Raw genomic sequence first — 27,955 nt, 5'->3', positions numbered from 1 at the left:
TCCCTCCTCCCACGCTTCCCACCTCACTTGAGGCGAAGCCGCAGTCCTCACAGTGGTCCACCCAACCTGGCCCCATCACTAACTCTTGGCCTCACCTCTTCCCTTTCCCCCTCATCACCTCCACTCCAGCGTGCTGGTCCCTCAGCTGCCCCTCAGACCCGCAGATGCACTGCCGCCTTTGCAGTGCTGTTCCTTCCGCCTGGAATGCCCTTCCCAGACTTCCCTGCAGGGCGCCCTTCCTCTCCTTTGGTTTCTGCTCCAATTCACCTTCTCAGCGAGCCTCTCCCTAACCCCTACCCCTATCTAAAATCGCTTCTGCTCTGTACCAGCTTCCCAATCCCCTCCTCAGCTCTGTTTTTCTGCACAAATCTATCACTCTCTGAAACACTATGAAATTTACGTATAAGAAAAATGAAAAAAGAATCTTACTGATTTTCTATCTCCCTTTGTTAGAATGGAAGCTCTGCAAGGGCAGTGGTTGTTTTGTTGTTTTTTTAAACTTTCTACATTTATTTATTACAAATCAACACACACTTCCTATTGTGGGCTAAGCCTCACGTTGGAGGCTGGGGATACATAGATAAAGCAGGCCACCCTCAAGGAGGTATCGGTCATGAAGCCACACCTTCATCAAGGTACCCTCATTTTTCCCCGTCTTGGGGGAAAAAGGAATCCTCAGACCACACAGACCAGGAAATTCTCATCTCAGTGAACTGGTGAGAATAATCCTTTTACTGGCCCACACATGAACTCCCACACAGCTCCTGCAGCACTTGAGATGTTCAGGCATTGGCTGTCATTCAGGCAGTCATTTAGCAGCGGTCCCCAACCTTTTTGGCACCAGGGACCGGTTTCGTGGAAGACAGTTTTTCCACAGAGCGGGGGCGGGAGGGACGGTTCAGGCGGGAATGCCAGCGATGGGGGGGGGTAAGGGGGCAGCAGATGAAGCTTCACTCGCTCGCCCGCTGCTCACCTCCTGCTGTGCGGCCCGGTTCCTAACAGGGTGGCCCAGGGGTTAGGGACCCTTGGTTTATGGGGTTGGGCCTCTTACACTGGCCAGTGACTGCTGGACACTTCCCAGGATTGACCTTAACCAGCTTCGATGGGTCTACAGGATCCAAGCATTTGATGCCACAATAGCCAGGACAGCATTTCTGCTTCTTCGGACACTGCCAGCCACTCTGGCGTTGAGGGGGTTCCTGCATAAGGCATGTCACGGGGGTCTGAAGGGGCAGGCTCCCTGTTTAGCTTTTTCTTTGCTGGCACCTTCCAGAGCCCAGGACGTCGGGATTTCGAGGGCAGGGAGCACCGCGAAGGGGATGAAGCTGCTGAGCTTCATAGTGAGGACAGGTGGAGCTGTGACGGAGGAGTTTTTATCTGTTTTGTCACTGCTGTGACGCCAAACCTGACACACAGTGCATACCATGAATAAACATTTGTTACGGATGAGTGGATGAGTGAGTGAGGTAAACAGAATAATGCCTCGCCCCCACCCCAAAGACATCCATCCTAATCCCTGGAATCTGTGAATATATTAGGTTACCTGGCAAAAGGGGATTAAAGTTGCAGATGGAATAAGGTTGCTAGTCAGCTGACTTTAAACTGGGGAGAGGATCCTGGATTATCCAGGTGGGTGCAGTGTTATCACAGGGTCCTTAAAAGTGGAAGAGGGAGGCAGGAGAGAGATGTAACCACAGAAGATCAGAGTGATGCTATGTGAGCAGGACTTGACCCACTGCTTTGGGCTCTGAAGGTGGAGGAAGGGGCCATAAGCCAAGGAATGCGGGCAGCCTCTAGAAGATGGAAAAGGCTAGGAAATGGATTCTCCCCTGGAGACTCCAGAAGGAATGCAGTCCTGCTGATACCTTGATTTTAGCTCAGTGAGACCTTTTGACCTTGGACTTTTGAACTCCAGAACTGTAAGGTAACAAATTTGTGCTCTTTTAAGCCACCAATTTTGCGGTAATTTGTTATAGCAGCAATAGAAAACAAATACAATAAACCTCATAATAATGATAATACTCATGAACATGTGGTGCTTCTGCTGTGCCCCGCTCTATTCTCAGGGTTTTACACTGACTCATTTAATCCTTACAACAATCTTACAGCAACACAACTGACAAGGTGGAGACGCCTGTGATCTGAATCTTACAAATGTGGAAACTGAGGCCCAGAAAAGTGAAGCTGCTTGCCTGTCATGCAGCTATTAGATGGTAGAGCTGGAATAGGAACTCAGGGACCAGGTGCACAGGCCACTGCCTGCACCCCCATCCTTGGTTATGAGGATTATGTGAGGTCGTGTGTGTGACATCGTAAGACCTACCAGAAGGGAATCATGAAAGACAAGGACTTCTCATCCAGGCTGCCTGGAGGAGCATCCTGGTTGGTGCCAGGCCTGTGGCAAAGGAAGAATGCCCGCTCCTATGTGCCTCATATTTTGAACCAAGTGGAAAAAAGTTATTAAACACTCCAAATCCAAAAAGCATGACTATATATAAAACCCCAAATATACAAAGCTGCCAAAGCTGTTTGCACACCCTCACAGACCCACCTGGCAGGACCCCATGACCGTGTGCGCCCGAATCATGGGACGACTGGAAACAACTGTTCCCTGTGCACAATAATGCGAGGCTTTAGAACAAACAAACGTCAACAGTCTGTCTTCCTTTAAAAATTCGACACTTTCTTCATCGGGCTTTTTGGGCACTGACCTTGACTCTTCTAAATATCGTATTAAAATACTGATCATGATTACTGAGTTGGGGGCACCCCCTTAAATTCTGCACCTGGGAGAATGCCTTGCTTGCTTTACATTAGTCCCAGCCCTCATCCTGGTATGGCACGTCCCGGCTCTGTGACTTCCTTCCTCAGAGCCTCAGTTATCTCCTCTGTCAAGTGGCAACGAACCTGCCACAGGTGCTCAAGTGAGGACCAAGGGAGTGAAGGCAGGCCAAGTGCTCAGTCTGGGCCCTGGACCCCGGAAGCCCTCCCCCCATGTTAGCTGTTTTCATGATGGCTCAGCACCTGTCGCTAAACGGGCCATTGATTCACGGTGGCCATGCTGTGGTTGGTGGTCACTAAATATTTGTCAAACAAATGCTGGCTATTAGGACACGCCATGAGAGTCACTGCCCCAGGGTTCCGAGAGCCATCAGAGGGCAGAGAACAGAGGCACATGCTGCAGAAACATCTATTATGAATTTTTTTCCCCCTGGGGAGGCAGTGGCGGGTGGTGGACAGAAGGGGCCAGTTTAAAAATAATAAAGTCAATTTGGTACGGTCTGCTTTGGTATTTTGAGATCTTTGAAAGAGATATTGTGTGGCTGCGGGAGCGGGGTGGCCGGGAAGGGGGTTGTATTTATACTGTAAAGTGGGAGCCCTGACCTTTGCTGGCGGCGGCCGCTCCTTGTCGAACTTGCCGGGGTCTGGACCGCCTTTGCCGCCACAGACTTAGACTGAGACTAATGCAAGCCAGCTGAGCGGCAGGGGCCTTGACCGACCTCTCTCGCTTGGGTGGTTTCAATTTTTTTGCACAGCCCAGACATCTCAGGGACAGAACACAGCTCTCAGCCCCAGCCTCTTGCTACTCAGTGGGGGGACCCCGGGTGGGCACTATGGGTTGAATGGTGCCCCTGAAAAGATCTATTCAACTCCTAACCCCTGGTCCCTGTGAATGTGACCTTATTTAGAGATAGATGTAATTGAGGTAAGATGAGGTCATCCTGGATTAGGGTGGCACCTAACCCAATGACTGGTGCCCTTTTAAGAGGAGGGACATTTGGGCACAGACACCCAGGGAGAATATCAGGGGAAGGGGAAGGCAGAGAGTGGATGCCAAGGGTTGCCAGCAGCCACTGGAAGCTAGGACAGAGGCACGGCTCAGATGCTCCCTTGGAGCCTCCAGAAGGAACCAACCTTGTAAATGACATCTTGATTTCAAACTTCTACCTCCAGAACTGTGACACAATACATTTTTATTCTCGAAGGCACCCAGTTTGTGGTACCTTGTTATGGCAGCCTTAGGAAACGAATCCAGGTGATCTTGTTGACTTGCTGGCATTCACCACTTTTTATTGCGACTTTGGCAGGGACAGGGTCATGGGCACAAGGACAGCCTGGCCTCTGAACTGCAGAATTCAGGGATGCCTCCTGGCCCTGTCACTGGGAAGCTGGGTCACCCCAGGCAGAGCATGTCCCCAGTCTGAGCCTCCATCTCCATGTCTGCGCAAGGAAGATATCAAGCTAGATCCATGTATCCAGACTTTATCTCCCTACCTCTTTATGATTTTCACCACATCTCCAAACCACCTGTACTTACTTTACTTAGTATTTCCCGTAAATCAACTTTAGATTGACTCATGTTTAGAAAACTTAGCTTTGTCCTAAGTCACAGTATCTACAAAATCGCTGTTTTTCTTAAAAAAATTTGTCTGAGTTAAAGACTTTATATCACTACCATAAAGAGAAAATCAATACCACTTGCCATCAGTTATGAAAATGTAAAAATAGAAAATACATAGAAAACAAATGGTTTTAGTTCTAGCTAAATACTGTTGCCTGCCAAAGCCTTCAAACCTGGGCCTGCCTCTACTCCTGTGTCCTTGAGTGACCAAAAATACCGCATGGACTTGAGTCCTCAACTAATATTATAGATAAAGCCTCAAAAAAAAATCACAGAATTCATCAAGCACAATAGGTTATGTTTATCAAGCACATACTGTGTTCCAGGCGCTATTCTGTGTAGTTCATAAATATTCCTTTCATCTTTACAACAGTCCTATAAGTAGGGACTATTATTGTCTTTCCGGCTGAAGAAGCTGAGGCACAGAAAGGTTCAGTAACTGGACTAAGGTCACACATCCTCTAAGGTGGCAGAGCTGGAATCCAGACCTTGGCAGCTGGGCGCCAGAGGCCACACACTCATGTGAACACTGCCTTGGCTACACTTCTTGAGACTAAATTTAGTAGAACTCCAAGTTAAAAGTGAATAAAACACTCACCATGCCTACTAAACTTTTGGAATCTGTATAAATGATGAGAAATTTTACCCAAAGAAAGTTCTGGTGTGAATCCCATGTCTCTGTTCAATTTCTCTACAGCGACTCTATATATTGAGAGAGTTTTTTAGAGACTCAATTAACACGACTTAAAAATGAATGGCTCTTCTTATCTTGAAAAGCCATCCCCACTGCTCACTGGCAGACAGAAGGGACTAAATATTGGCCATCTACTGTTTTGGTCTGCCTACCCGTTGCCCCTTCCCACCCTCTGCCGCAGGATGGGCATGTGACCCAGGCTGAGCCAATCACAATCTCCGACCACAGGGACTGGTTTAAGAACCACTTAGAGATCTTCTCTGGAATTTTTGGAACTGGAGCTGGGAGATAGAAGCCTCTTTTCCTGTCTCATTATGAAACTGAGAAGCTTTAAGCCCCAAGGTACAGGAGGCAGTGTGCAGCTCTGTGGAACCATTTGATAGAAAGACACAGACGAAGAGTGAGAACCAGATGCCAGAGATTTGCACCTCTGGTTCCAGGTCCCTGAGGCCAGCTGCACTTGCCCTGCTCCTGTGAACCAACACATGCCTTTTAAAATCCTAAACTGCCTTGACTTGGATTTTGATAACCAGCAGAAGGGCCTTGGGTTGGCTGGCATGACTGTGGAGAACACGAAGGACCAGAGAGGCACACTAATCTGTCCACAGTCACACAGCAGTTAGTGGAAGAGCAGAACCCACAACCTCTCCAGAAACATAATTTAAAACATGGCTAGGGTGTGTCCTGTGGACCCACGGCCACTCTGGATTATGCTGTTCTCCTGGCATAATTATAAATGGTGTTCTTTTTCATACTAAAAAAATGTCCAGGTTCAGGCAATAAATGAAATGGTCACTCCAAGTGTAGCACTATTAAATAAGAAGAAATGTCTTTTTTTTCTTCATTTTAACCTAGTCATTTACATTTCATTCTGGAAACCAAAGCAAGCCAAGAACTTCAGGGTTTTATCAAATTACATTTTTAATACTTTTTTTTTTTTGGCTGTGCTGTGCAGCATGTGGGATCTTAGTTCCCTGACCAGGGATTGAACCCATACTCCCTGCAGTGGAAGCACAGAGTCTTAACCACTGGACTGCCAGGGAAGTCCCCTATTTTAATGCATTTAATAGATGTCCTTAAGAAGGACCAGATAGCTAAACATGGCACAATGATGTGAACACAAATATATTCTTTGTGGCTTCATCTATTAACCCAGGGGCAGCAAACGTTTCCTGTGAAGGGCCAGATGGTAGCTATTTTAGGCTTTTCAGGCCACAAGGTCTCTGTTGCAACTACTCAGCTCTGTCATTACAATTAGAAAGCAGCTGTAGGCAATACAAACATGAGTGGCTGTGGGGATATTCCAATAAAACTTTATTTATAAATACAGCTGCTTGGCTGTTCAGCTGTAATTTGCTGCCCCCTATATGAGATGGAAAAAGCTGGTAACTCCTTAAATGCCCATCATTATGTGACTCATTAAATAAATTATGGTACACTGATTCAACGGGTACGAAAAGGTCCTTCAAAAGCATGTTTGCAAAGAAAGTTCAATAAGATGAAAACTGCACACCATATTAAGAAAGCCCACAAAACCTAAATCTATTCATTCAACACAATCTTAATTTGTTCAAGACTATACATATGCTAAGTTTAAAAACTTAAATCTAGGAATTGGTGGAACCAAAGATAAAACAAAAAAGCTTAATCAAAGGGAGGGAATACAGATTATTAATACAAATTTCTTCATTGCGCTTTTATGGTATTTTTCAATGATTCCAATGAACATATAATACTTTTAAAGTCAAGCAAAAATAAATGATTATTTAAAGAAAAATTCAGCCATCTCATCACCAAGCTATCACCAGAAAGGACCTTGGAAATCAACTTGTCCAGAGTCCCAAACTGTAGACCAAGACCCATCAGTGGGAGGCAAAATCAATTTCTGTGTCCTGACTAGCAAGGTTTTAAATAAAATAGAAGAGGGTTGTGTTTTGTTTCTATTAGTTTTTCTTCAGTGAAATAGAAGAGAAAATATCGGAGGGCAAAACACATAGTAAGAGTGAGTGGGGTTTTTTTGTTTTTTGTTTTTGCACAAACTTTGTCATGCACGCAAGTATCTGTACATTAAGTGTGTCCTGGGATGTGATGTAGAATGTCTTTTTTAGTGTGGACTATGATCACAGAAGGTTGAAAGCCACTGATTCCTAGTCCAACTCTCTCATTTTACAGGTGGGAAAGGTGAGTCCCAGAGAGAAGGGTATGTTATCCCTGACATTGTCCCAAGCTGGGCCAAAACCGGAAGATGACTCCACCTATCCCTTTTATTTTATTTTTAAAATTTTTATTTATTTATGTATTTGGTTGCACCAGGTCTTAGTTGAGGCAAGTGGGCTCCTTAGTTGTGGCTCGCCGACTCCTTAGCTGTGGCAATGTGAACTCTTAGTCGCAGCACGCATGTGGGATCTAGTTCCCTGACCAGGGATTGAACCCCGGGCTGCCTGCATTGGGAGCTCGGAGTCTTAACCACTGCGCCACCAGGGAAGTCCCCACCTGTCCCTTTTAATAACCTCCCCCAACTTTCCTGGCCAGGGCAATCGGCCAGCCATTCCAATGTGCAATTTCAGATGTCCACATGGTGAATGACCCCGTGGCAGGTCACTTGCCATGAGAGAGGTTAAAGCCTCAGCAACAACAAACCCTAAGAATCTGGGCCTCCGAGGTCACAAGTCCCACTCCCTACCCCAAGGTGGAGTCCTCCTGGGCATCCTTTTAGCCACATCCCAATTTTGGCCCCAGGGGTCTATAATGAGATCATTCAGAGAAGCCTGGAGAATTTAAAGGTCAGGCAGCTGATTGGAGCCCAAACGCAGCAGCATCTGGGATGGCCCTGGGCTATGGTTTGGGGGTAGCACAATCATCTGAGTAGCCGCTTCTTAGAGACCACACTTTAGGGCTGGAGTAGCAGAGATGCAAGGTTTGGTGAGACCTGGAGAGGTTTGCTGAAGAGGTTGGAAGGCGGCCCTGGTTGACCCAAAGGGAGACAAAGACACGCACAGAGATGGGGATCACCGGTACAAAGTAGCAGGGGCAGCAGATATGCCCAACCACCGAAGTTCCAGCCTAGCCACTAATACTCCAGGGGAACAACCCATACTCTGGGGCAGAAAAGGTACAGAGACTATGGGCTTCAGAGGAGGTAAAAACAGTGAGATGTTGGGAACCATCTAATTGCCTGTCCAAAGAGCAATGGCTAAATACCATGATTTATCCATATGAATAATAACAGCCAACACTAATGAAGTGCCCTGACTCTTCCAGGCACTGTCCTAAGCCCCATGCACGACTACCTGGCATCCAGATCCACAACAGACCAGCTACTCCTAGACTCCATTTCACAGATGAGAAAACCAAGTCTCAGAGATGTTATTTGCCTGCAGTCACACAGCCAGTAAGTGGTGATGCTGGGATTCAAACCCAGTTGCTTGGTTTTCCTCATGGAGCAGTAGGAGGCCAGAAAATAGAATAATCTGGGTATATTTGAACTGACTTTGAAAGACCTTCAAACATGTTATTTAGTGAAAAATATAAAAGGTAGTTTATAAAACAAGATGAAAAGCAAGGTTTTTTTTTTTGTTTTGTTTTGTTTTTTTATTTAGAGACGGGGTCTCGCTATGTTGCCCAGGCTGGAGTGCAGTGGCTATTCACAGGCGCGATCCCACTACTGATCAGCACGGGAGTTTTGACCTGCTCCGTTTCCGACCTGGGCCGGTTCACCCCTCCTTAGGCAACCTGGTGGTCCCCCGCTCCCGGGAGGTCACCATATTGATGCCGAACTTAGTGCGGACACCCGATCGGCATAGCGCACTACAGCCCAGAACTCCTGGGCTCGAGCGATCCTCCTGCCTCAGCCTCCCGAGTAGCTGGGACTACAGGCGCGCGCCACCGCGCCCGGCGCAAGGTATGTTTTTTTTAAAAAAAGGAATTTTCCAGTTGTGGGAGGAGAAATATGCATACACACGCTTGCACGCACACACATACACACACACACACGCAAGCACAGAGAAGTTCCAGATTATACAACACTAGTGTTATTATGCGATTTAAAATAAATATATGAAAAATTACAAAGCAGTATAAGAAGGCAGGTGGATTAGGGTCTGGAGGATGATGCTGCCTGCCTGGGGCATGTGGAAACTATTGACTAGGAGATGATGCTGAAAGAGAGAAACTTATGCTGAGAGAATCCGAGAAATTCTCTGCACGCTTCCTCCGATGAGGGCGCGAGGCACAGGTATCCAGGGTGGGATATGGGCTCTGGTCCCCCTTTACTAACTGAACTTTTAGGAGCAGTAAGGATCTGATTTGCTCTAAGGGTACAAATTATGTGTCCATAGCCTGGTTCCGTCCTGCCTTCAGCTTCTCTCTGAGTGAAGACGGATTTGCAGTATCTGTCTATCTGTGTCTCTCCCTTAATCAACGGCTCCCTGCCTAAGGCTCTGTATCCTCCCTTCCCTTGCGGCCCACCCCTTAACTATCCATTTCAATCCCCAGCAGAAGGCCCACTGCCCGGGGCTGGGAGCAGACTGCTCCCTTCTTTTATCTCTGAGGAGTTGCCATGGCAGGGACTTGTACCTTGAATAAGACTCTCCATTTTGTGTGTCTGTAGTTTTTTGTTTTGGGTTCGTTTTTGTTTTCCTTTTCTTACTCCCCTCACCTCCTACCCTTTGACCACAATTATCAGAGAGATTTATTCTGCCACATTTTCAACAGATTTTGCAGACACCGACCTTGGTGTGGGCTCAATTCCAGTTTCACTGACATATCAGAACTAAAAATGAAAACAAATGACACCAGAGGGACATGTCAAAGCCCTTCTCTGGGTCTCTGTTCCTTCAGGAGTGAAAGGATAAATTGGGATGATGCTGAAACCATGCGATTGGGACCTGAACCCATGGTCTTTTAAAATTTTTTTCTTTTAATTTATTTTTGGCTGCGTTGGGTCTTCGTTGTTGCGCACGGGCTTTCTCTAGTTGTGGCGAGCGGGGGCTACTCTTCATTGCGGTGCACGGGCTTCTCACTGCGGTGGCTTCTCTTCTCTAGGTGTGCGGGCTTCAGTAGTTGTGGCTCACGGGCTCTAGAGCGCAGGCTCAGTAGTTGTGGCGCACAGGCTTAGCTGCTCCGCGGCATGAGGGATCTTCCCGGGCCAGGGCTCGAACCCGTGTCTCCTGCACTGGCAGGTGGATTCTTAACCACTGCACCACCGGGGAAGCCCCCCACGGTCTTTTTAAATTGAGATCACACATCTGGTCTTAGGACTTAATGAATCTCAGGTTCTTGATGTCTCATCGCAGAAAGAATTCAGTGAGAGGCGAAGTGATAGGTAAGAAGTGGATTTATTTAGAGAGAAACACACTCCACAGAGTGTGGGCCACCTCAGAAGGTGAAAGGCCCTGAAATATGGGGTGATTAGTTTTTATGGGCTGGGTAATTTCATAGGCTAATGAGTGGAAGGATTATTACAACCATTTTGGGGAAGGGGTGGGGATTTCCAGGAATTGGGCCACCGCCCACTTTTTGGCCTTTCATGGTTAGCCTCGGAACTGTCATGGCACTGGCGGGTATGTCATTTAGCATGCTAATATATTACAATGAGTGTGTAATAAGGCTCAAGGTCTACTGGAAGTCAAATCTTCCACCATTTTGGACCTAGTTGGTTCTAACCAGTTTTCGTCATGTCCTATGGCTATGTCACTCTTCTAAAGGTTGTGCCCTGCCCCCTTCCCTCTTGTTTCAATTCTAGAATGTTCTGAACAGAGTCTCCGGGACCTGGTAGGTGTTGTTACAGGCAAGTTCTGTGAATATGGGCTCCAACGTGCCTGCCCTAAAGACCCTGAGGGAGAGGAGAACCTGGGGTGGGGTGGTGGCCGGAGAGACCTTCCTCCTGGTCTCCATGCATCTTCCATGACCCCCCTATAGTCCACTCACCCCACAGTAGCCGACTGGTCTTTCTAGGATGCAAACCAGATCCCCCTCCCTGTTTTAAAACCCCTGATGGCTGCCTGGTCCTCTCAAGATGAAACCCAAACACCTCCATGTGGCCACAAGGCTCTGCAAGATCTGGCCTCACCCACTTCCGACCTCATCCTCTACCCTCCTGCACTCCAGCCACTGGGCCTCCTGTCTGTCTGGAACACTCATGACCCATGAACACCTTTCTTAATTTCCAGGTACCAGCTCTACCATCACCTCCTCAGAGACCCTGCTGTGCCCACCCCCCCAAATTAGACCCTTCTTCCCCAGTTTCTCTCTGATACATCTTCCTGTTTATTTCCTCCAGAGCACTCATCACTGGTGACATGATCTTGTCATTTGCACATTACCTTGCTCACTGTCTGTCCCAGACTGAACTATGACACCCCTCACCCCCACCCTCATTCGTACGTTGAAGTCCCAAACACAATGTTGGGAGATGGGACCTTTCGGGAGGTAATTAAGTTAAATGAGGACATAAGGGTGGGGCTCTAACCCAATGAAACTTGTCCTTAAAAGAACAGAGACACCAGAGATCTCTCCTCTCAGGCATGCGAGGAAAGGTCACGTGAGGACACCGCGAGAAGGTCGCCATCTTCAAGCCAGGAAGAGACCTCTCGCCAGAGACAATCTGCCAGCACCTCAGTCTGGGACTCCCCACTCTTCAGAACTGTGAGCAAATACACTTCTGTTGTTTAAGCCACCCAGTCTATGATATTTTGTTAAGGCAGCTAGAGCAGACTAATACAGTGTATCCTCTCCTTGGGATAAAACTTCCATAAAGGCAGGACTCGACTGTTAGCTCAGGGCTGTACGCCGGCCGGCACCTAGCACGCTGCCTGAAACAGGGCTGGTGCTCGTGAATGTTTGTTGAGTGAATGACAGATGGTCTTTCCTGCACATATAGCCACCTCTCCCCACTGCCTGTATTTGTCATTGTGTAAACCAGTGGTTGTCAAGGGCACTGTGGTACCAGTAGGGGTGCTTGGAAATTGCGGGGACACAGTAGCATTTAGTAGGTAGGAGACAGGAGTGCTAGACAGTCTGCAATTCATGGACTAGTCCAGGAAAATGAAGGATTTTCCAGGTCCTGGAAATATCTTTTGAATATCTGACCAGACAGTCACATAGATGAAGACCTGGCTTTAATGATCTGATCCTACAACACAGGGGTTGGCTAACTACAGTCCCAGGGCCAAATCCAGCTCACCACCTGTTTTTAAATGTAAGATTTTATTGTAAAACAGGCTTGCCCACTTATTTACATATCATGTATGGTTGCTTTCAAGCTATTATGGCAGAGCTACAAGTAATTGGGAGAGAGATCTATGGCCTGAAAAGTCTAAAATAGGTACTACCTGGCCCTTTAACCAAAAAAGTTTGCTAACCCCTGTCTTAGCACATCAGTCCATTTTACCCGTAAATACAAAGGACATTTCCCCCCTGCGTTTTAACATTCACTAAACTTTGCAGTAATGCTCCTATAATGTGTTCAATTGCAACTGTACTGCACTATAATGTGTTCGATTATTCTTAATAGACTATTTGACGATATTCAGTTATGCTATGTAGAAAACAAGAAAAAGAGATGGGATGCAATTGGAAAATGGGCATAAGACCTAAATAGATATTTCTCCAAAGAAGACATACAGATGGCCAATAGGCACATGAAAAGATGCTCCACATCACTAATTATTAGAGAAATGCAAATCAAAACTACAATGAGGTATCACCTCACACTGGTCAGAATGGTCATCAATGAAAAGTCTACAAATAACAAATGCTGGAGAGGGTGTGGAGAAAAGGGAGCCCTCCTACACTGTTGGTGGGAATGTAAGTTGGTGCAGCCACTATGGAAAACAGTATGGAGGTTCCTCAGAAAACTAAAAATAGAATTACCACATGATCCAGCAATCCCACTCCTGGGCATATACCCAGACAAAACTATAATTCAAAAAGATACACGCACACTTACGTTCACAGCAGTACTATTCACAATAGCCAAGACATGGAAACAACCTAAGCGTCCATTAACAAATGAATGGATAAAGAAGATGTGGTACATTTATTCAATGGAATACTACTCAGCCATAAAAAAGAACGAAATAATGCCATCTGCAGCAACATGGATGCTGCTAGAGATTACTATCATACTAAGTGAAGTAAGTCAGAAAGAGAAAGACAAATACCATATGATATCACTTATATGTGAAATCTAAAATATGGCACAAATGAACCTATCTACAAAACAGAAACAGACTCACAGACATAGAGAACAGACTTTTGGTTGCCAAGGGGGAGCAGGGAAGGGAGAGGGATGGACTGGGAGTTTGGGGTTCATAGATTCAAACTATTACATTTAGAATTGATAAACAAGGTCCTACTGTATAGCACAGGGAACTATATCCAAAGTCCTGGGATAAACCAGAATGGAAGAGAATATAAAAAAGAATGTAGGGAATTCCCTGGCAATCCAGTGGTTAGGACTCAGAGCATCCACTGTGTGGGGCCACGGGTTTGATCCCTGGCCGGGGAACTAAGATCCCGCATGCCTCATGGCACGGCACCACCCCACCAAAAAAAAAAAAACAAACAAACACTACCAAAGAAAGAAGTATAACTGAGTCACTTTGCTGTACAGCAGAAATTAGCACAACACTGTAAATCAACTAGACTTCAATAAAGAAAAAAAAATTCATTTCCCCCCCCCCCAAGAAAAAAAGGGATAGGATGGATGAAACATAAGAAGCATTATATAAACTTAGGCAAGTAGCTTGTGAGATATGGGCAAAATTCTAAAGATGTGTTAAGAACAGAGAATAAGAAAGTTAGTAACCTTGTATGACGCATTAAAAATAGAATGAACGCAACATGTGATAAAAAGGATGGAAGAAACACAAGTGTTATTTATATAGAAAGGAGTGAAAGGAGGAGGTCAACCCTAAACAGTAAGAGGAAACTGTTTCTGCCATCTCTACGCCCACAGTTATGTCAACCCCAAATTGGCCACCCGCTGATGACAACCAGCCTGTGCCACTCTGGCCCCAAGCACCCTCTGCCCTAGAAATATAGCTGAAAGTCACGGCTGCCCATCAGGGTAAACAGAGAGCTACAGTGGAACCAGGCAGAGGTGCCCGTCTCCCGTACAGCAGGGTGGGCTGACTCTCCAGGTAACTGTCACCTGATGAGCCCCTTGTTCAGCTTGAATTCCAGTCCCACTGACCACACACACCATCATCAGGAAGGCTGATGGGGCTGAGAGAGAGAGACAGGACGTACACAGAACCCAGGCCCCAGGCCGTGTGGCCCTTCCACCTCCTTGTACCCTGTCCTAAATGGGTCAACTCCATCTCTCTCCCCTTGTTTTTCAGTTTAAGTCGATTTAATAAACCATGTTATCTGAGCATCTTGATTTGTTCTATGAGCCTTATCCCTATGACCTCTGGGAGAACATGTCCCTGAAGGCTGTCACTGCTTCAAGGCAATTTCCCAAGGATGCCACCACTGTCAGTAGAAGGATGGCTGTCCTTTGGTTTGGATTTTACCAAGGCTTGTCTACTGTTTTGGAAGTTCACGTTGCCGACGGCCACACTGCTGGCGATGTCTGGGCTGGCCGTGTAGCCCAGCTTGTCAGCCATGATCTTGTGAGTCTTCACATGGGTCTGTCTATTTCCTTATGTCCTCTAGTGGGGTCATGCCTGGGCAATTACATGTTCAAAAATACAGTTTACAAATTACTTCATTTTACAGTAAGGGCATTCTGCTTGACTTAAAAAGATACATGTCAGTAGGTGAAATTATGTACAAATTAAATTTCAAGAGAGTGAAGGGGCTTTCTAGGACATTTGTTATAAAAAGGGGGCACTGGGTCTGATGGGGTTAGAAACCTGGATGTAAACAGCCCTGGTGTCCAGGCTGCTCTCCACTCAAAGACCTCAACTACCTTTCAAGGGAAACGGGGCTTGAAAATGAAGCTCCTTCCCTGGGCTCCAGAGAGAGACAGACTGGGAGCTTCCTCCCGCTAACGGTCCAAATACCTCCCGTCCACACCCCACAATCAATCCATCAGCAATTTCACACTCAAAATATACCCAGAATCTGACCACTTCTCCCCACCTCCACCTCGACCTGCAAGTCAAGCCTCCATCATCTCTCACCTGAACTACTGCAGTCACCTCCACACTGGTCTCCTGCTTTTCTTGCCCTTGCAGTCTAGTGTCTACGTGGTGGCCGGAGGGAGCTTGTTAAAACTAAGATGTATCTCGTCACTCCCCTCCTCAAAACCCTCCATGCTCCCCATATCTGACAGTGAAACCGAGCAGGACCCCGTGGGGCTCCTGGGCACAAAAGCCTTTCTGTGTCCCCCGTTCCTTGTTTGTAGGGGACAGACTCCAGGCTCTGTGACCTTCCCTGAGTCCCAAAGGGCAGATTCAAACAGTTGCTAATCAGGGAAGGGAGGGGATGCAGAGACAAGGGAGGGGCAGCCCAGAAACAACAGTGCAGCCTTGGGGCAGGGTCCTGGTCCCACCTCAAGGGACACACATAACAGTATCTTTTGAGCTCTTTATAGAACTAAAACCCCAATAAATGGAAGATGTCAGTGCTCTTCATTCCAGAGAAGACCACCCGAGGCCAGATGAAAAGGAACCAGAGGGGCTCATGAGACCAGATTAAAGGAGTGCAGGCCCTGCACACACCCTAATCTTATCAGCATCCCCACCCTTAAACCATTGCTATAAAACTCCTCACCAAATCCTCCCGGGTTGGGACACACAGTTCTTGAGGGCAGGAGCCTGCTGTGTTCCCCTTTGCCTGGCAAAGCAAAAAAGCTATTCTTTTCTACTTCACCCGAACTTTGTCTCAGAGATTCGATTCGGTGCCAGTGCACAGAGGCTGAGTTTTCAGCATCGGTACTCAGAGCAGAAGCCAAAGTTCTCTCAGTGGTCCCACAGGGCCTTCCTGAGCAGCCCTCCCCTCCCCTCCCCTCCGCTCCCCTCCCCTCCCTCCCCTCCCCCTCCCCTCCCTCCCCTCCCCTTCCCCCTACTAGTTACCCTCATCCAACTCCAGCAGTAACCAGGTTATGAGTTAGTTTTTAATCACCCCTTAGAATTGCACTGTCCAATATGGCAGCCACCAGCCATATTTATGTTTACATTATAATTAATTAAAAATCAAACAAAATGGAAACTTCAGTTCCTCAGTTGCATCAGCCACATTTCAATGCTCAATAGCCACATGTGGCTAGCAGCTACCATATTGGACAACACAGATAAAGAACGTTTCCATCATCACAGAAAGGTCTGTAGGCCAGTGCTGCCTTAGTGAACTGTTGTTTATAAAAATCCTTCCTGATCCCCAAACTAACTCTGAATCTCTCCAGCTGTTTTCATCAGTCACCTCCAGCGGTTTTCGGAGATGTGGGTGACCAAATCATACTTGTTCTATGACCAGAGGAAAAGACCATCCATTTAACCTCTATATGTCCTAAATCCAGCAGACTTCAGCTCAAGTGGGAGGCAGCAAGCCCACCAACACACGTTGAAGGTGGCGAGAAGGTAACCAGCAGGGCGGAGGCACTGCATGGCACAGGGTCGCTAACAGGTATTGGAAAACCTCACCCACATCATTGTGTGCAGAAGAGTTGCTGATTCACACCAGGAAACCTGACCTCAGGCCAGGCACCCGAGAGATGCCAAGCCTGGCTCCTGTCTTGACCGACACAGTGAGACCAGGCAGACTTAGCCTGCTGAAAACTAGCTGAGCCAGGACAGCCTGAAAGTTGCTGCTGCCCAGAAGAAACAGGGAAATACCTGACTTCACAGGAGGCCACTGGGTTCCAACTCAGCTATAACCACACCCACCATTCAAATCTTCTGGGGTGTGGCTCACTGGTGAAATAAATCAGAGGTGGGGACCAAGAGGAGTGATCTTTCCAGCTCCCCAGGTCATCACTTGGCTTGGAATTTTCTCCTTCCATTCCTGGTCTCATAATCTGTGGTTCAATTAAGGAAATATGGAACCAGATTACAAAATAGAGGCATAAAGAGCAGCCTGATACATGTCTGTCTGCTTCATAAGGCATTTTAAAGAGAGTGTTTAAATCCATTGCCAGTATTGAAAAAGAATGAGATTTTTACATTAAAATATAGTTTTGAGGATTATCTTGAAAAACAGAAAGATCTGGCCTCTCTGGGGTCCCATTCTAGTGTAGTAGCAATGAGCTAAAGCTGAAATAACACCCCCCCAACCCCCCACCAAGTCTGATGGGTGTGTACCCTCCGACTGCCACAGCCCTTACAGCCCTTACCACTCCCTGTAACAGTACGCCTAGCTCACTTCTCTTTTATTTACAAGAATCACATCGGGGAGGAGTTTAATTCACAGAACTGTAGAATCGCTTGAAAAAGAGTAACAATTTGTTTCTGATTTGAGACAGTAAACATTTCATTCAGGGTGCCATTTGATTTTTGTTTTGTTTGTTTTTGTTGCTCTGACGTTTCTTCTGGTGTTCTCTGCCACACCAAAACAAAGACAAAAACAAAACAAACACCCAGTCAAACTTGTCAGTCTTTTCATCGATGACGTCTGGATGTCTGAGTCATGGTTACAAAAGGCTTTTCCACTTCAAGGTTATAAATATTTTGTTCATTCTTGTTCTAGTACTTTTATAGTTTTACTTTTGATGTTTAAACTGTTGATCCATTTGGATTTTTTTCTGGTATATAGTAATAGGAATGGATCCTTTTCCCCCCTGATGGCTAACCAGTTGTTCCAGTACCATTCACTGAATACTCTGTCTTTTACCACTGACTTAAGGTGCCATCTGCCCCATGTGCTGAACTTCTGACATGTTTTGCCTCATTCTGGACTGTACGTTCTCCTCTACTAGTCAATCAGTCTATTCAAATACCTGAACCACACTATTTTGATTATTGAAGCTTTATGTTTCAAGCTTTATGTTTCAATGGTATGCTTAGTACCTTACCACTCTTCTTTGGTACAGTTTTTCAAGTCTAATCTCCTAGTTCACAGAAAAGGAAACACAAAGTGGTCAAAGATCTGAAAAGATGCTTAACCTTGTATGACACACCTAGAAATTAGTAGCACACTGAGATACTCTTTTTCTTGTGCATCAGATTGGCAAAAACTCCAATGTTAGATTACACTGGGTTGGCAAAACATGCACTCTCAGACACTGCTGGTAGGAGTTTAAATTGATAGGATACCTATGGAGGGTAACTTGGAGATAACTACCAAATTTAAATAGGGACTTTCCCCTTGACCCCTAACTCCACTTTTGGGAACTTGCCCATCAGATATACTTGCAGAAAACCAAAATGATATACATATAGGGATATTCATAGCCATATTGGTGGTAATTGCAAAAGACTGGAAACACCCAATACAGAAGTGGTTAAATCATTTACAGCACATCATTCAATGGAATAATAGGCATCTGTGGAAAGAATGAGGAGTCACTTTCTATAGACTGACTTAGAAAGTTCCCCAAGGTATGTAGCTGACTGAAAAAAGTGAAGTGCAGACAGTGTGTATAGTATGTTACCTATGAAAACAAAAATATATACAAGTGTTTTTGCTATAATCTAAGAGGCCATACACTGTGCAAAATTGTGCACTAAAATAATGGGGCCTATGGGAAAAAACAGGGTTGAGGCAGATTGCTCAAAAGCAATGCGACTTAGTAACCACAGCATTAACAAAAGCAATAATAATCCCAATAAAAATAATAGCACAGTGAAAAAATAAATAAGTAAATAAATACTATACAGAGAAGTGCCACATTAAATACAGGACTTCCCCTTAAAAAGGAGGTGAACGTATCTTGATGGAAGGGGGTGTACAGACGAGAGAGGTGTTGAACTATGGAAACAAGGGCAAAATGCACAAAGATTGGGGGAAGCTGCAACCTAAGTTCTTCAAAAACAGAGCACATGGCCAAATTGAGGTCAGAGGAAAAATACGGGTCACCAGAGACTGAACTGTATTACTACAAAGCTTGTTGCCTCTACCTGTGCTATGTATTTTGCATTCAGCTGCTGTTACCATATGTGCTGGGAAAAAATGCCAATGAATCAATGCAGCAGTACCTCCAGTTCTGGCCAAGACTGAGTCCCAGGGACTGGATTTACCTTCCAATAGGAAATAGTTTAAAAACTAGATTGCCAAGACATTGGGCATCAGATATGAAAGACAATGATCCTTGAGAGAGAGGAAACAAGTGGTGACTGTAAGACCGTCCCAGTGTGGAGAGCTTCCAAGGAGGAGGACCCAGGTGGTACCCACTGATCTCTCTGAATTGAGGAGATGGAGCTGCAAGTCCAGAGAGGCCAAGGTAGTTAGAATTCGCAGAGCAGGGTACCAGAAAAGAGAGGGCTGCACAGAGAAGGTGCGCTGAAGATTTGCAGAGAGTTCCCTGTGACAGTTCACTTGAGAACTGACTAGCACATGCCTGTGAAGAAATTAGTCAAGGCCAGGAGAGAACCACTTGATAAGATTAGAAGGAACAATCCTCAGACCTCATAACAGAATTGGGAATAGTTCCTGTTCCCACCAGCCCGACTGGAGAAACTCATAATTCATGGGGCATTGGGAGGAATACTCAGAAAGGTTTGCCTCAGTGCTGGGAAAATCTGCTAGGTAGAGACAGCTCTAGACCAGGTGCTGCTCTGCTTCCCCTGAACGAAGCTTAAAGCAAGACTTGAAAGACCCAATTTACTTCTATGTAACAACTGCATCAAGAATATTCACAGGAATACAAAGATATCCAGCACCCAACAAGGAAAAATTCACAGGTCTGACATCCAATCAAAACTTATCAAACATGCAAAGAAGCAGGAAAATATAACTTTTTTTTTTTTTTGTGGTACGCGGGCCTCTCTGCTGTGGCCTCTCCCGTTGCAGAGCACAGGCTCCGGACGCGCAGGCCCAGCGGCCATGGCTCACGGGCCCAGCTGCTCCGCGGCATGTGGGATCCTCCCGGACCGGGGCACGAACCCGTGTCCCCTGCATCGGCAGGCGGACTCTCAACCACTGCGCCAGCAGAGAAGCCCGAGGAAAATATAACTTATAATGAGGAGAAAAATCAATGAAAACCTTAAAATGACACAGATGACAGAATTAGTAGATAAGCACATTAAAACAGTACTGTATTTTGTCTGTTCAAGGAGCCAGAGGAGATATTGGACGTGTTAAGTAGAGACATGGAAGGTTAAAAAAAAAAAAAAAAAGACCCAAATCAAACTTCTAGAGCTGAAAACTATGTATAAGATGAAAAAAAAATGACTGGAGAGTAATTAACAAGCAGATTAGATACTGCAGAAGAAAAGATTAGTGAACTTGAAGACATGGGGGGGGAATATTTGAATAATGGCCAAAATTTTTCCAAATTTGATAAAAACTATAAACTCACAGATCTAAGAAGCTCAATGAACACAAAGCACTAGAATCACGAAGACTACACCAAGACCCATCAAAATTAAATTGCTTAAAACCAGTGATAAGGAGAAAATCTTAAAACAAATGAACCAAGACACCTTTGGAGTTATACTGACATCATTTCCTTGTTTATGAATCACATATGAGTTAGTTCTTGTCACAGAACTATGCAATATAATAGATTGTGTTCATGATTGCTTATATTTGCAGAAGGAAATTCTGGATGGGTTCGCGAGAACCTAGTACAAGTGGTTAAGTATTGGGGATTTAGAAGCTGAATGGCTATTGGATGAGGGCAGCATAGAGATTTCTGTAGATGTTTAAAGTAGATAAATGCATAACCTGCTCAAAAATACATTGGTAGGAAGGGAATTAAGGAGTGATGGCTAATGGGCATGGAGTTTCTTTTGGGGGTGATGAAAATGTTGTGGGATTAAGATAGTGGTGATGGTTGCACAACTTTGTGAATACAGTAAAATCACTGAATTTTACACTTTAAAAGGATGAATTTTATGGTATGTGAATTAATCTCATCAAAAAATAAATGAACTAAAATACAGGAAAAAAAAAGGAATACATGCACATTCATCATTAAAAAAATTACAGAATCAAAGAATTTTAACACAGGAACGGGCCTCATGGTCATTACATCCAGGGCTTCCCAGTGAGCAGAGAACATTAGTTTGGGCAGAGGGTCCCTGTTCAAGTCTACCTGGGAAAACTGACTACTGAATTCTCTTGGAGAGTCACAAGGTGCATCAGTCTGCAAAGGCTCTGAAAAGTCCTGGAGTGAAGACTTCATGCTACACACTATTTACCAAATGTGTTTGATGTATTTGACAATGATCTTCCCCAACCTCTTTATTTTTCAGTGAGTATTTGTGAGCGCTAGAGATGTGAAACACAGATCGTGAAAGTTCAGTGACTTGTCCAAAGTCGCACAGTTTGCTGGTACCAGAAATGGTGCTAGATTTCACAAGTCCAGCACAAACTGACCTCAGAGGTCTTGGGCTGAGACCATTAGCTTAGACCCTTCCACTGGACTTTTGGTTTTCCTACACATCCTCGAATCACACATTTCCATGTTGCTCCTGAATGGCTCACATTGGGTTCCGAGGTCAGTATCAACAACCCCTGCCTCTGGTAACTACAAAAGTAACTTCCATAGAAAAAGGCGCTTCCACTGTTTTTAAGGCCCCCCTTTAATGCAGATTTCATCAGAAGGGGAGTTGATGCTGATGTGGGTGGCTCAACAGACTCAAATTGGTATTCCTCTTTTCTCTCACCAAAACTATTTCCTGAAACTAAGAGTTCAGGAAAGAGAAGTGAATTTGGGAAAAACATAAGACCCTCAAATCTGAAACTAGGATAAAAATAACATTTTACATTTGTAGAGCGCTTAGTTTGTGCCAGTGCTGTTCGAAATATTTCACACACATTAACTCATTTAATTATCACGGCACCCCACGCGTAGGTACTACTCGTATCCCCATTTTACAGGGGAAGAAACCGAGGTACTAGTAAGTAACTCAGCTCAAAGTCACAAGCTGGTACATGGATTGCACAACTGGGAAGTGAACTCAGCCTGACTTCAGAGTTACTGCTTTTAACTCTCATGTTACAGAAGCAATGAAAGAAATAATAAAAAGTACACCCAGCCTTGATGGACCTCATCTGATGTGCCCATGGCCATTCCATCTAGTCCTCCAACAGCCCCATGGGGTCATCTCTCTTGCTATGACGCTAGTTCCACAGGTGAGGAGAGCAAGGTCCGGAGAAGCCAAGCGCCTCACCCAGGTCATGCCTGGGACACAGCCTAACTGCAACCGGGTCCAGGGCTCTTAACCCCTCCGGGGCACCAGCAAGTTCTTACACCACACTCTCAAGATGTTCTTTTCTTCTCCTTTTAATCTTTGTGGTCACTTCTGTGAACAGCACTGTTTTAGCAGGAGAAGCCAAAATGGAAGAACAAAAAAAAAATCAAACCCATAAGAAATACATTTCAGCTACAAAAACTCCGGGTGAACTAAAAAAAGAAAATAAACAACCATGAAAAAGCTAAAGGAGTGCCATGAACTTCTCTCTTCTATGTTTCTTGCACATTAGGTGGGGGGCAATGCTATCTAAGCAGATACAGATCTCCAACCAGGGCCTTGTGGCACGGGGAGAGGGCAAGATGGCTCTGCTGAAATGTTTGGAAGTTTCTGAGATCAGGTAGAGGACCCAGGGAGAGGTATCCCAGCTTACTTAATGCTTGATCTGGGACCCTACACAAGCCACTCTGCTGTGGTGCCTCAGTTTACGCACCTGTAAACGATGGAGTGGTCTCTCTCTACTCAGGTTCTTTTTGCTTCTATAAAATGATGATTTTAATTCTTAGAAAGGAAAAGGACTCAGCTTGGCTTCTGAACATGGACCAGTTTTACACCAAGTCGGTACTTTCAGGCCTAAAACTCAGTCTCAATCTCCTTCTTCATTCCCTTCTTTGTCCAAAAATCTAAGCTCAACCAATGTCTTCCATTCTGAAATGCACACAGAGTAGTTGGAGAGTTTATTTCTCCTCTGGAACAACTTGAAAAAAAAAGTTAATAGGAAGCACATGGGCCTTCTATGTGTTTGTGTTTGAAAAAAAGATACTTAAGGAGGAATATGTCAGGCTTGCAAAACGCCTGGGCTGTCTCAAGAGCAGTTTATGGCCATTAGCATTAGACTGAAGGCAGTTAATTGGGACAAAGTCCAGCTGGCACCTGGGCCATGAAGACGATAAGAAAATAACCTGGACTATTCCCGTGGTAGGGTGGGAACAGAGCAGCAGATGTTTTTCCATTTGTGAGGGGCTGATGGGGATGGAGGTGGGTCATGGGGTCTAGGCCAGGGCTCATCCACGGAGGATCATCTTCTAGATGGATCTATGAGAGTGTGGAGGGCAGGGTGGTGTTGGGGTTACGTGCCTGGGCTCTGGAGTGGAACCACCTGGCTTCAAATCCCATTGCCACAGACATGTGACCTTGGGCAAGCTACTTTACCAAGTTGTGCCTCAGTTTTTCCACCTGTAAGATGGGGATAATTACAGAACATACGTCACAGGGCTACTGGGAAGATCGAGGGGAATGGTGTATACGCAGAGCTAGGGCGGTATCTGGAGTCCTGAAGGAGTACAGGAAATAGCACTTGGAGGAAACAGCATAGGCTCTGGAATTCTACTCTGAATCCCAGCTCTCAGCACTTATTGGCCCTGGGATCCTTGGGTAAGTCACTTCCCCTCTCTGAGCCTCACCTTCATCATGGTGTAAAGCAGAGCTGATGCGGCCCACCTCCTATGGCTGCTGTAAGGACCAGAGGAGAAATAACATATTCTCTATGACCCAGTCCAGGGAGGCCTCCTGCTTCACTTCCCAGTCTCATCTCCCCTACTCACTACACCCAGATTCATGAGTCTCCTTTGGACTCTTTCAACACTGCGAGCCTTTTCCTGCCTCCGGGCATTTGCCCTTGCTGGTCCCTCTGCCTGGGCTGTCCAGGCTCCAGCTACTCACAGCCTGGCTCCTTTCCCTCACTGAGGTCTCCCTAACCACCTGGGTAGCGTCCATCACCACTCCTTTCATCATGGCCCATCACACCACCCTGTTTTGGTCCTTCACACGATTTAGCACAATCTGTAACGATCGATTTACTTAATTGATCATTGTCTATCTCCTTAGAAGCCCTGAGGCAGTCAGTTCCATTTCTATAAACAGAGCTGAAAAAAACTGGTTGAGATTGACCCAAATGCAAGTTCAAGTTCACTGTCTTCACAAGCTTTTATGATCAGGATTGTGCCATAATTCACTCCCCATTTGAGGAGGGGTCACAGCAGCTTATTCCCTTCAGTGGGACTCAGAAAGACCGCCCAGGGAGACAGCGATGACAGCCAAAGCAGAGGAGGCGGGAGGTACCATGGCGAAGAGCAGGCTTTGAGTGAGGACTGGCTTTGGGAATTCACCAGACCCCCAAGAGACTGGATGCAGCCTGTTTCCCACTGCACTTGCAATAAAATCTAAGCTCCTTGCCCTGATGCTGGGCAGGTCAGGCATTCCCTCTATGACGCAGTTTCTCCTCCTATAAAATGGGAATTACGCCAGAACCAACACTTTGGAGTGTCATGAAGGTTGTATGAGATGATTAGCCACCTCTTGCGGCACGTGGTGTGTGCTTGGTCAATGTTAGCTGATGGTGTCATCAACAAACTCTGTTGCAGATCTTTACATGGAAGCTATTCCAAGGTCTGGGCATTAATGCTCATCACCCCCTTTCTTTTACGTACCCCTAAGATCACTTGCTGTCTCTTCACGATGCTTTTTCCTGAAAGGCTGCCCTTGACATCCATTTAAATTGTTTCCTTAATTAAAAAGACGAAGCGGCAATACCTGCAATTTTTTTTTTAAAGAAAAGTAGCATCATGCCTTAGCCCACCACCTTGTCATTGCTCTTTCAGTTTTGCATATTACTTTTCAGACTGTTGGTGGTCATTTTTACCAGCTTTCATGAAGAAAAAAAATACCAGGGTGAGGATCCCCCAAATTACTGCCACCAGCCCTCTGCGCCATGCATCAGCTCCAACATGCTCCCCACGGGGCACCAGAGAGGAGAAGGGGCCTTTGGATGGTAACAGAGTGCAGGTGGGCACAGGAGAATCCAGCAGGCCGGTTTCTTAGGGTATGTGGGGTGGGAGTCACACACTGGAGTTTCTTCCCTTTCTAAGGCTACCCAATGCGGATGCAGAGCCCAGAACTTCCTGCCTGGAATAACAGCTCCTTTACCTACTGTCCAGCATTCCCAACACCAGGCATTTCTCCGAGTCTACCATGGACTTGCCTGTCCCATCACAGTTAAAATCAAAGCCAACACCTTCCCTCAGCCCTCAAGGCCCTGCATGATTCGGCCCTGCTCTCTCCCCAAGCCTCTCTCCTCTCACATCCCCCTGACCCTGCTTCCGCCCCACTGGCTCCTATTCTGTGCCTCGAACCCATTAAGACACTTCCCTCCATACAGCTTTTGCAAGGGCTGTTCCCTCTGCCTGGAATGCTCTTCCCATAGGTCTGCACATGGCCGGTTCTGCCTCATACTTTGGGTCTCTGTCCAATGTCACGTCTTCAAAGAGCCTTCCCCGATGACTCTATCTAAGGTTACCTCTCCCACCTCTCCTGACCCCTCAACTACTCGTCACTCTCTATCCGAACACCACTTTTATTTGCTTCATTGCATTCAATCCCTTCTGAAATTAGCCATCTATTTGCTGCCTTGTTGACTGTCAGTCTCTCCCTCCTGCCCTGTAATTGCCATGAGGGCAGAAGTCGTATCTCCTCTGTCCACCACTGCAACTCTAGTACTTGAGATAGATCCTGGCACACAGTAGGTTCTCAATAAAACTGCTAAATAAACGAATGTACGACTGGACACCCAGCTCAGGCAGCACCTTAGAGACGGCAGGGAGGGGCCGCAGCGCCACACTCACCGTGCATCTGGTAGGTGTACGGGCTCTGTCCAGTGGGGGCGGTGCTGAAGCTGGAGCCATAGCTGAGGAATCCACTCTGGCCAGGGGAATGGTTCAAGCTGTCTTCTGTCTTGATGCCTTGGAAGGAGGAGAGAGAAGCACCAGGCACACATAATTAGGATGCTTCCTTGTCACCCGCAGAAGAGCTACTGCGTCAAGACAGCACGTGGTTTTATCAGCTTCCAGACTGGTTGCAAACTGGTGGTTTGTGAGCTGAAGTTAGCCTACACACGTGTCTTGCTTGGCCTGTGTATTTTAAAGGAAAATCTGAGAGTGGTTGTTTTTGTTTAAGAATCAGGAGATTTCTCCAAAAAATCTAGACTTATGGCTTCTCTTGAGCAATAGGATGACCTAGAAACCTCATCCCTGTGTTCCCGTGTGATGACAGGCTGCCCCCGTAGCTCCCGATTTGTGTGTTTCCCAGGTCACCACGGAGCCCATATTGTCTCTGAGACATGGAGGCTAGTTTTAAGGTACTACTTTTCATTGCAGTTTTTTTGGTGTTTTTTGCTTGTTTGTTTTTACATCCTAGGACACGTTCAAAAGTGAGACAGGGAAAGGCAGGCTAAGAGCGTCTCATATTTTGCACATGCAGTCAGCTTCAGGCTTCCTGCCTGGCTCTGAGGGTAGTGGGTTTACAACCCCTTACTCCAAGGACTAGCTCCATGTATGGCTTAAAAGTACATCAGGATTTGGGGTGAAGGTATTGCATGAACCATCTCTCCTCTGTAAAGATGACGCCACTTCACCCGAAGACACACTCTCCACTCTTCTCATGGGTGGACCTGCTTATCCAAAGGCCACAGTTACAAATCTGCCTTCTGTTTCAGCCAAACTCTGACATGCTTCCCCAAGGCACAGGCACCAATTCCATAAGCAACTGGCTGGAGAAGGAATTGTACTGAGGGAGGAGGCTGATCCGCCAGTAGCCCATCCATTGTATTTTTATTGAAAATATAATCAACTTTGCTTACCTCTGTCTTACAGGTGTACAACAGTATTTCAATACTATTTAAATTTGCATTTTTAAAAAAGAACTCTGCTAGTTCTAGGGATGGTTTTGTAGCTATGGTTTCCCTCCTTCTCACCCATTCACCCCCATAAATAAAGAGAATGCTTAGCGAGGTAAAAATGATGGATTTTGAGTCAAGTGGTCTGCGCTGGAGTCCGGGATGGTTTGCTTCATTACTTGGTGACCTGGACAGTTTCTGCTTCAACCCCAGCCTGGAAGTCCCCTCCCTTATGAAATAAGATGCTGATCCCCACTGGCAGGATTGTTGGGAAATGAAAAGAAGGGGGAAAGAATGAACATAGAAAGCTGTGGATGAGCTACTTAGAAACACACACCTCTTTCATCTTCACAACAATCCCATGAAACAGGCAATATTACTTGCCCTATTTTAAAGACGTGGAGACTGAGGTTCAGAAAGCCAGGCCACTCGATCAGCGTCTTGTAATCAGCAGGTAACTCTGAAGTCTAGGTTTTCTTTTCCTTCTCTTGGTACCTCTCAGTAATGGGCGTGAAAGGATTTTCTGCACTAGATGGTGCTCAACTTCAGTGATGATAGTGACGAGAGCAACAAGCTGTATTTATACGGCACCTTCTTTTGCTTCATCTGCCAGGGATGGTTAACGGTGTATTCAGTACAGTGTGTCTCCTGGTGCAACTAGAGTCAAATCTAAACTCCCTGGGTGACGTGTTCCTACGTGGGCTCTGCTCACCCCTCTGACCTCTGCCTTCTCCAGGCTCCCTCCTCACTCTGCTCAAGCCGTGTTCTCAGTCACTTCACTCATTTTAGTGTCTGAATGGAAATTCAAAGTAAGGAATATCACTGCTCATTCAGCCAGTCTCCTGATCATGGATTCTAGGTCGATTCCAATTTTTTTTTCTATCACA

General features: G+C 46.0%; 1 protein-coding gene across 4 annotated transcripts in view; it reads right to left on the bottom strand.

Annotated features, from left to right (window-relative positions):
- Positions 1-27,955, bottom strand: part of EYA2 (EYA transcriptional coactivator and phosphatase 2) — a gene marked incomplete at both ends in the record, with an annotated part of 172,577 nt that overhangs the window by 120,656 nt on the left and 23,966 nt on the right. For all 4 annotated transcript variants that reach the window (XM_079718290.1, XM_079718287.1, XM_079718288.1 and 1 more), the window contains one exon: positions 26,020-26,136. In XM_079718290.1, the coding sequence (XP_079574416.1) occupies positions 26,020-26,136 (117 nt within the window). The remainder of the gene's footprint in view (positions 1-26,019; positions 26,137-27,955) is intronic.

Source organism: Hyperoodon ampullatus (assembly GCF_949752795.1).
Source record: "Hyperoodon ampullatus genome assembly, chromosome: 14".
NCBI classification, from domain to species: Eukaryota; Metazoa; Chordata; class Mammalia; order Artiodactyla; family Ziphiidae; genus Hyperoodon; species Hyperoodon ampullatus.
The sequence above is the reverse complement of the archived record's forward strand: the minus strand, read 5'-3'. Positions and strand labels throughout refer to the sequence as shown.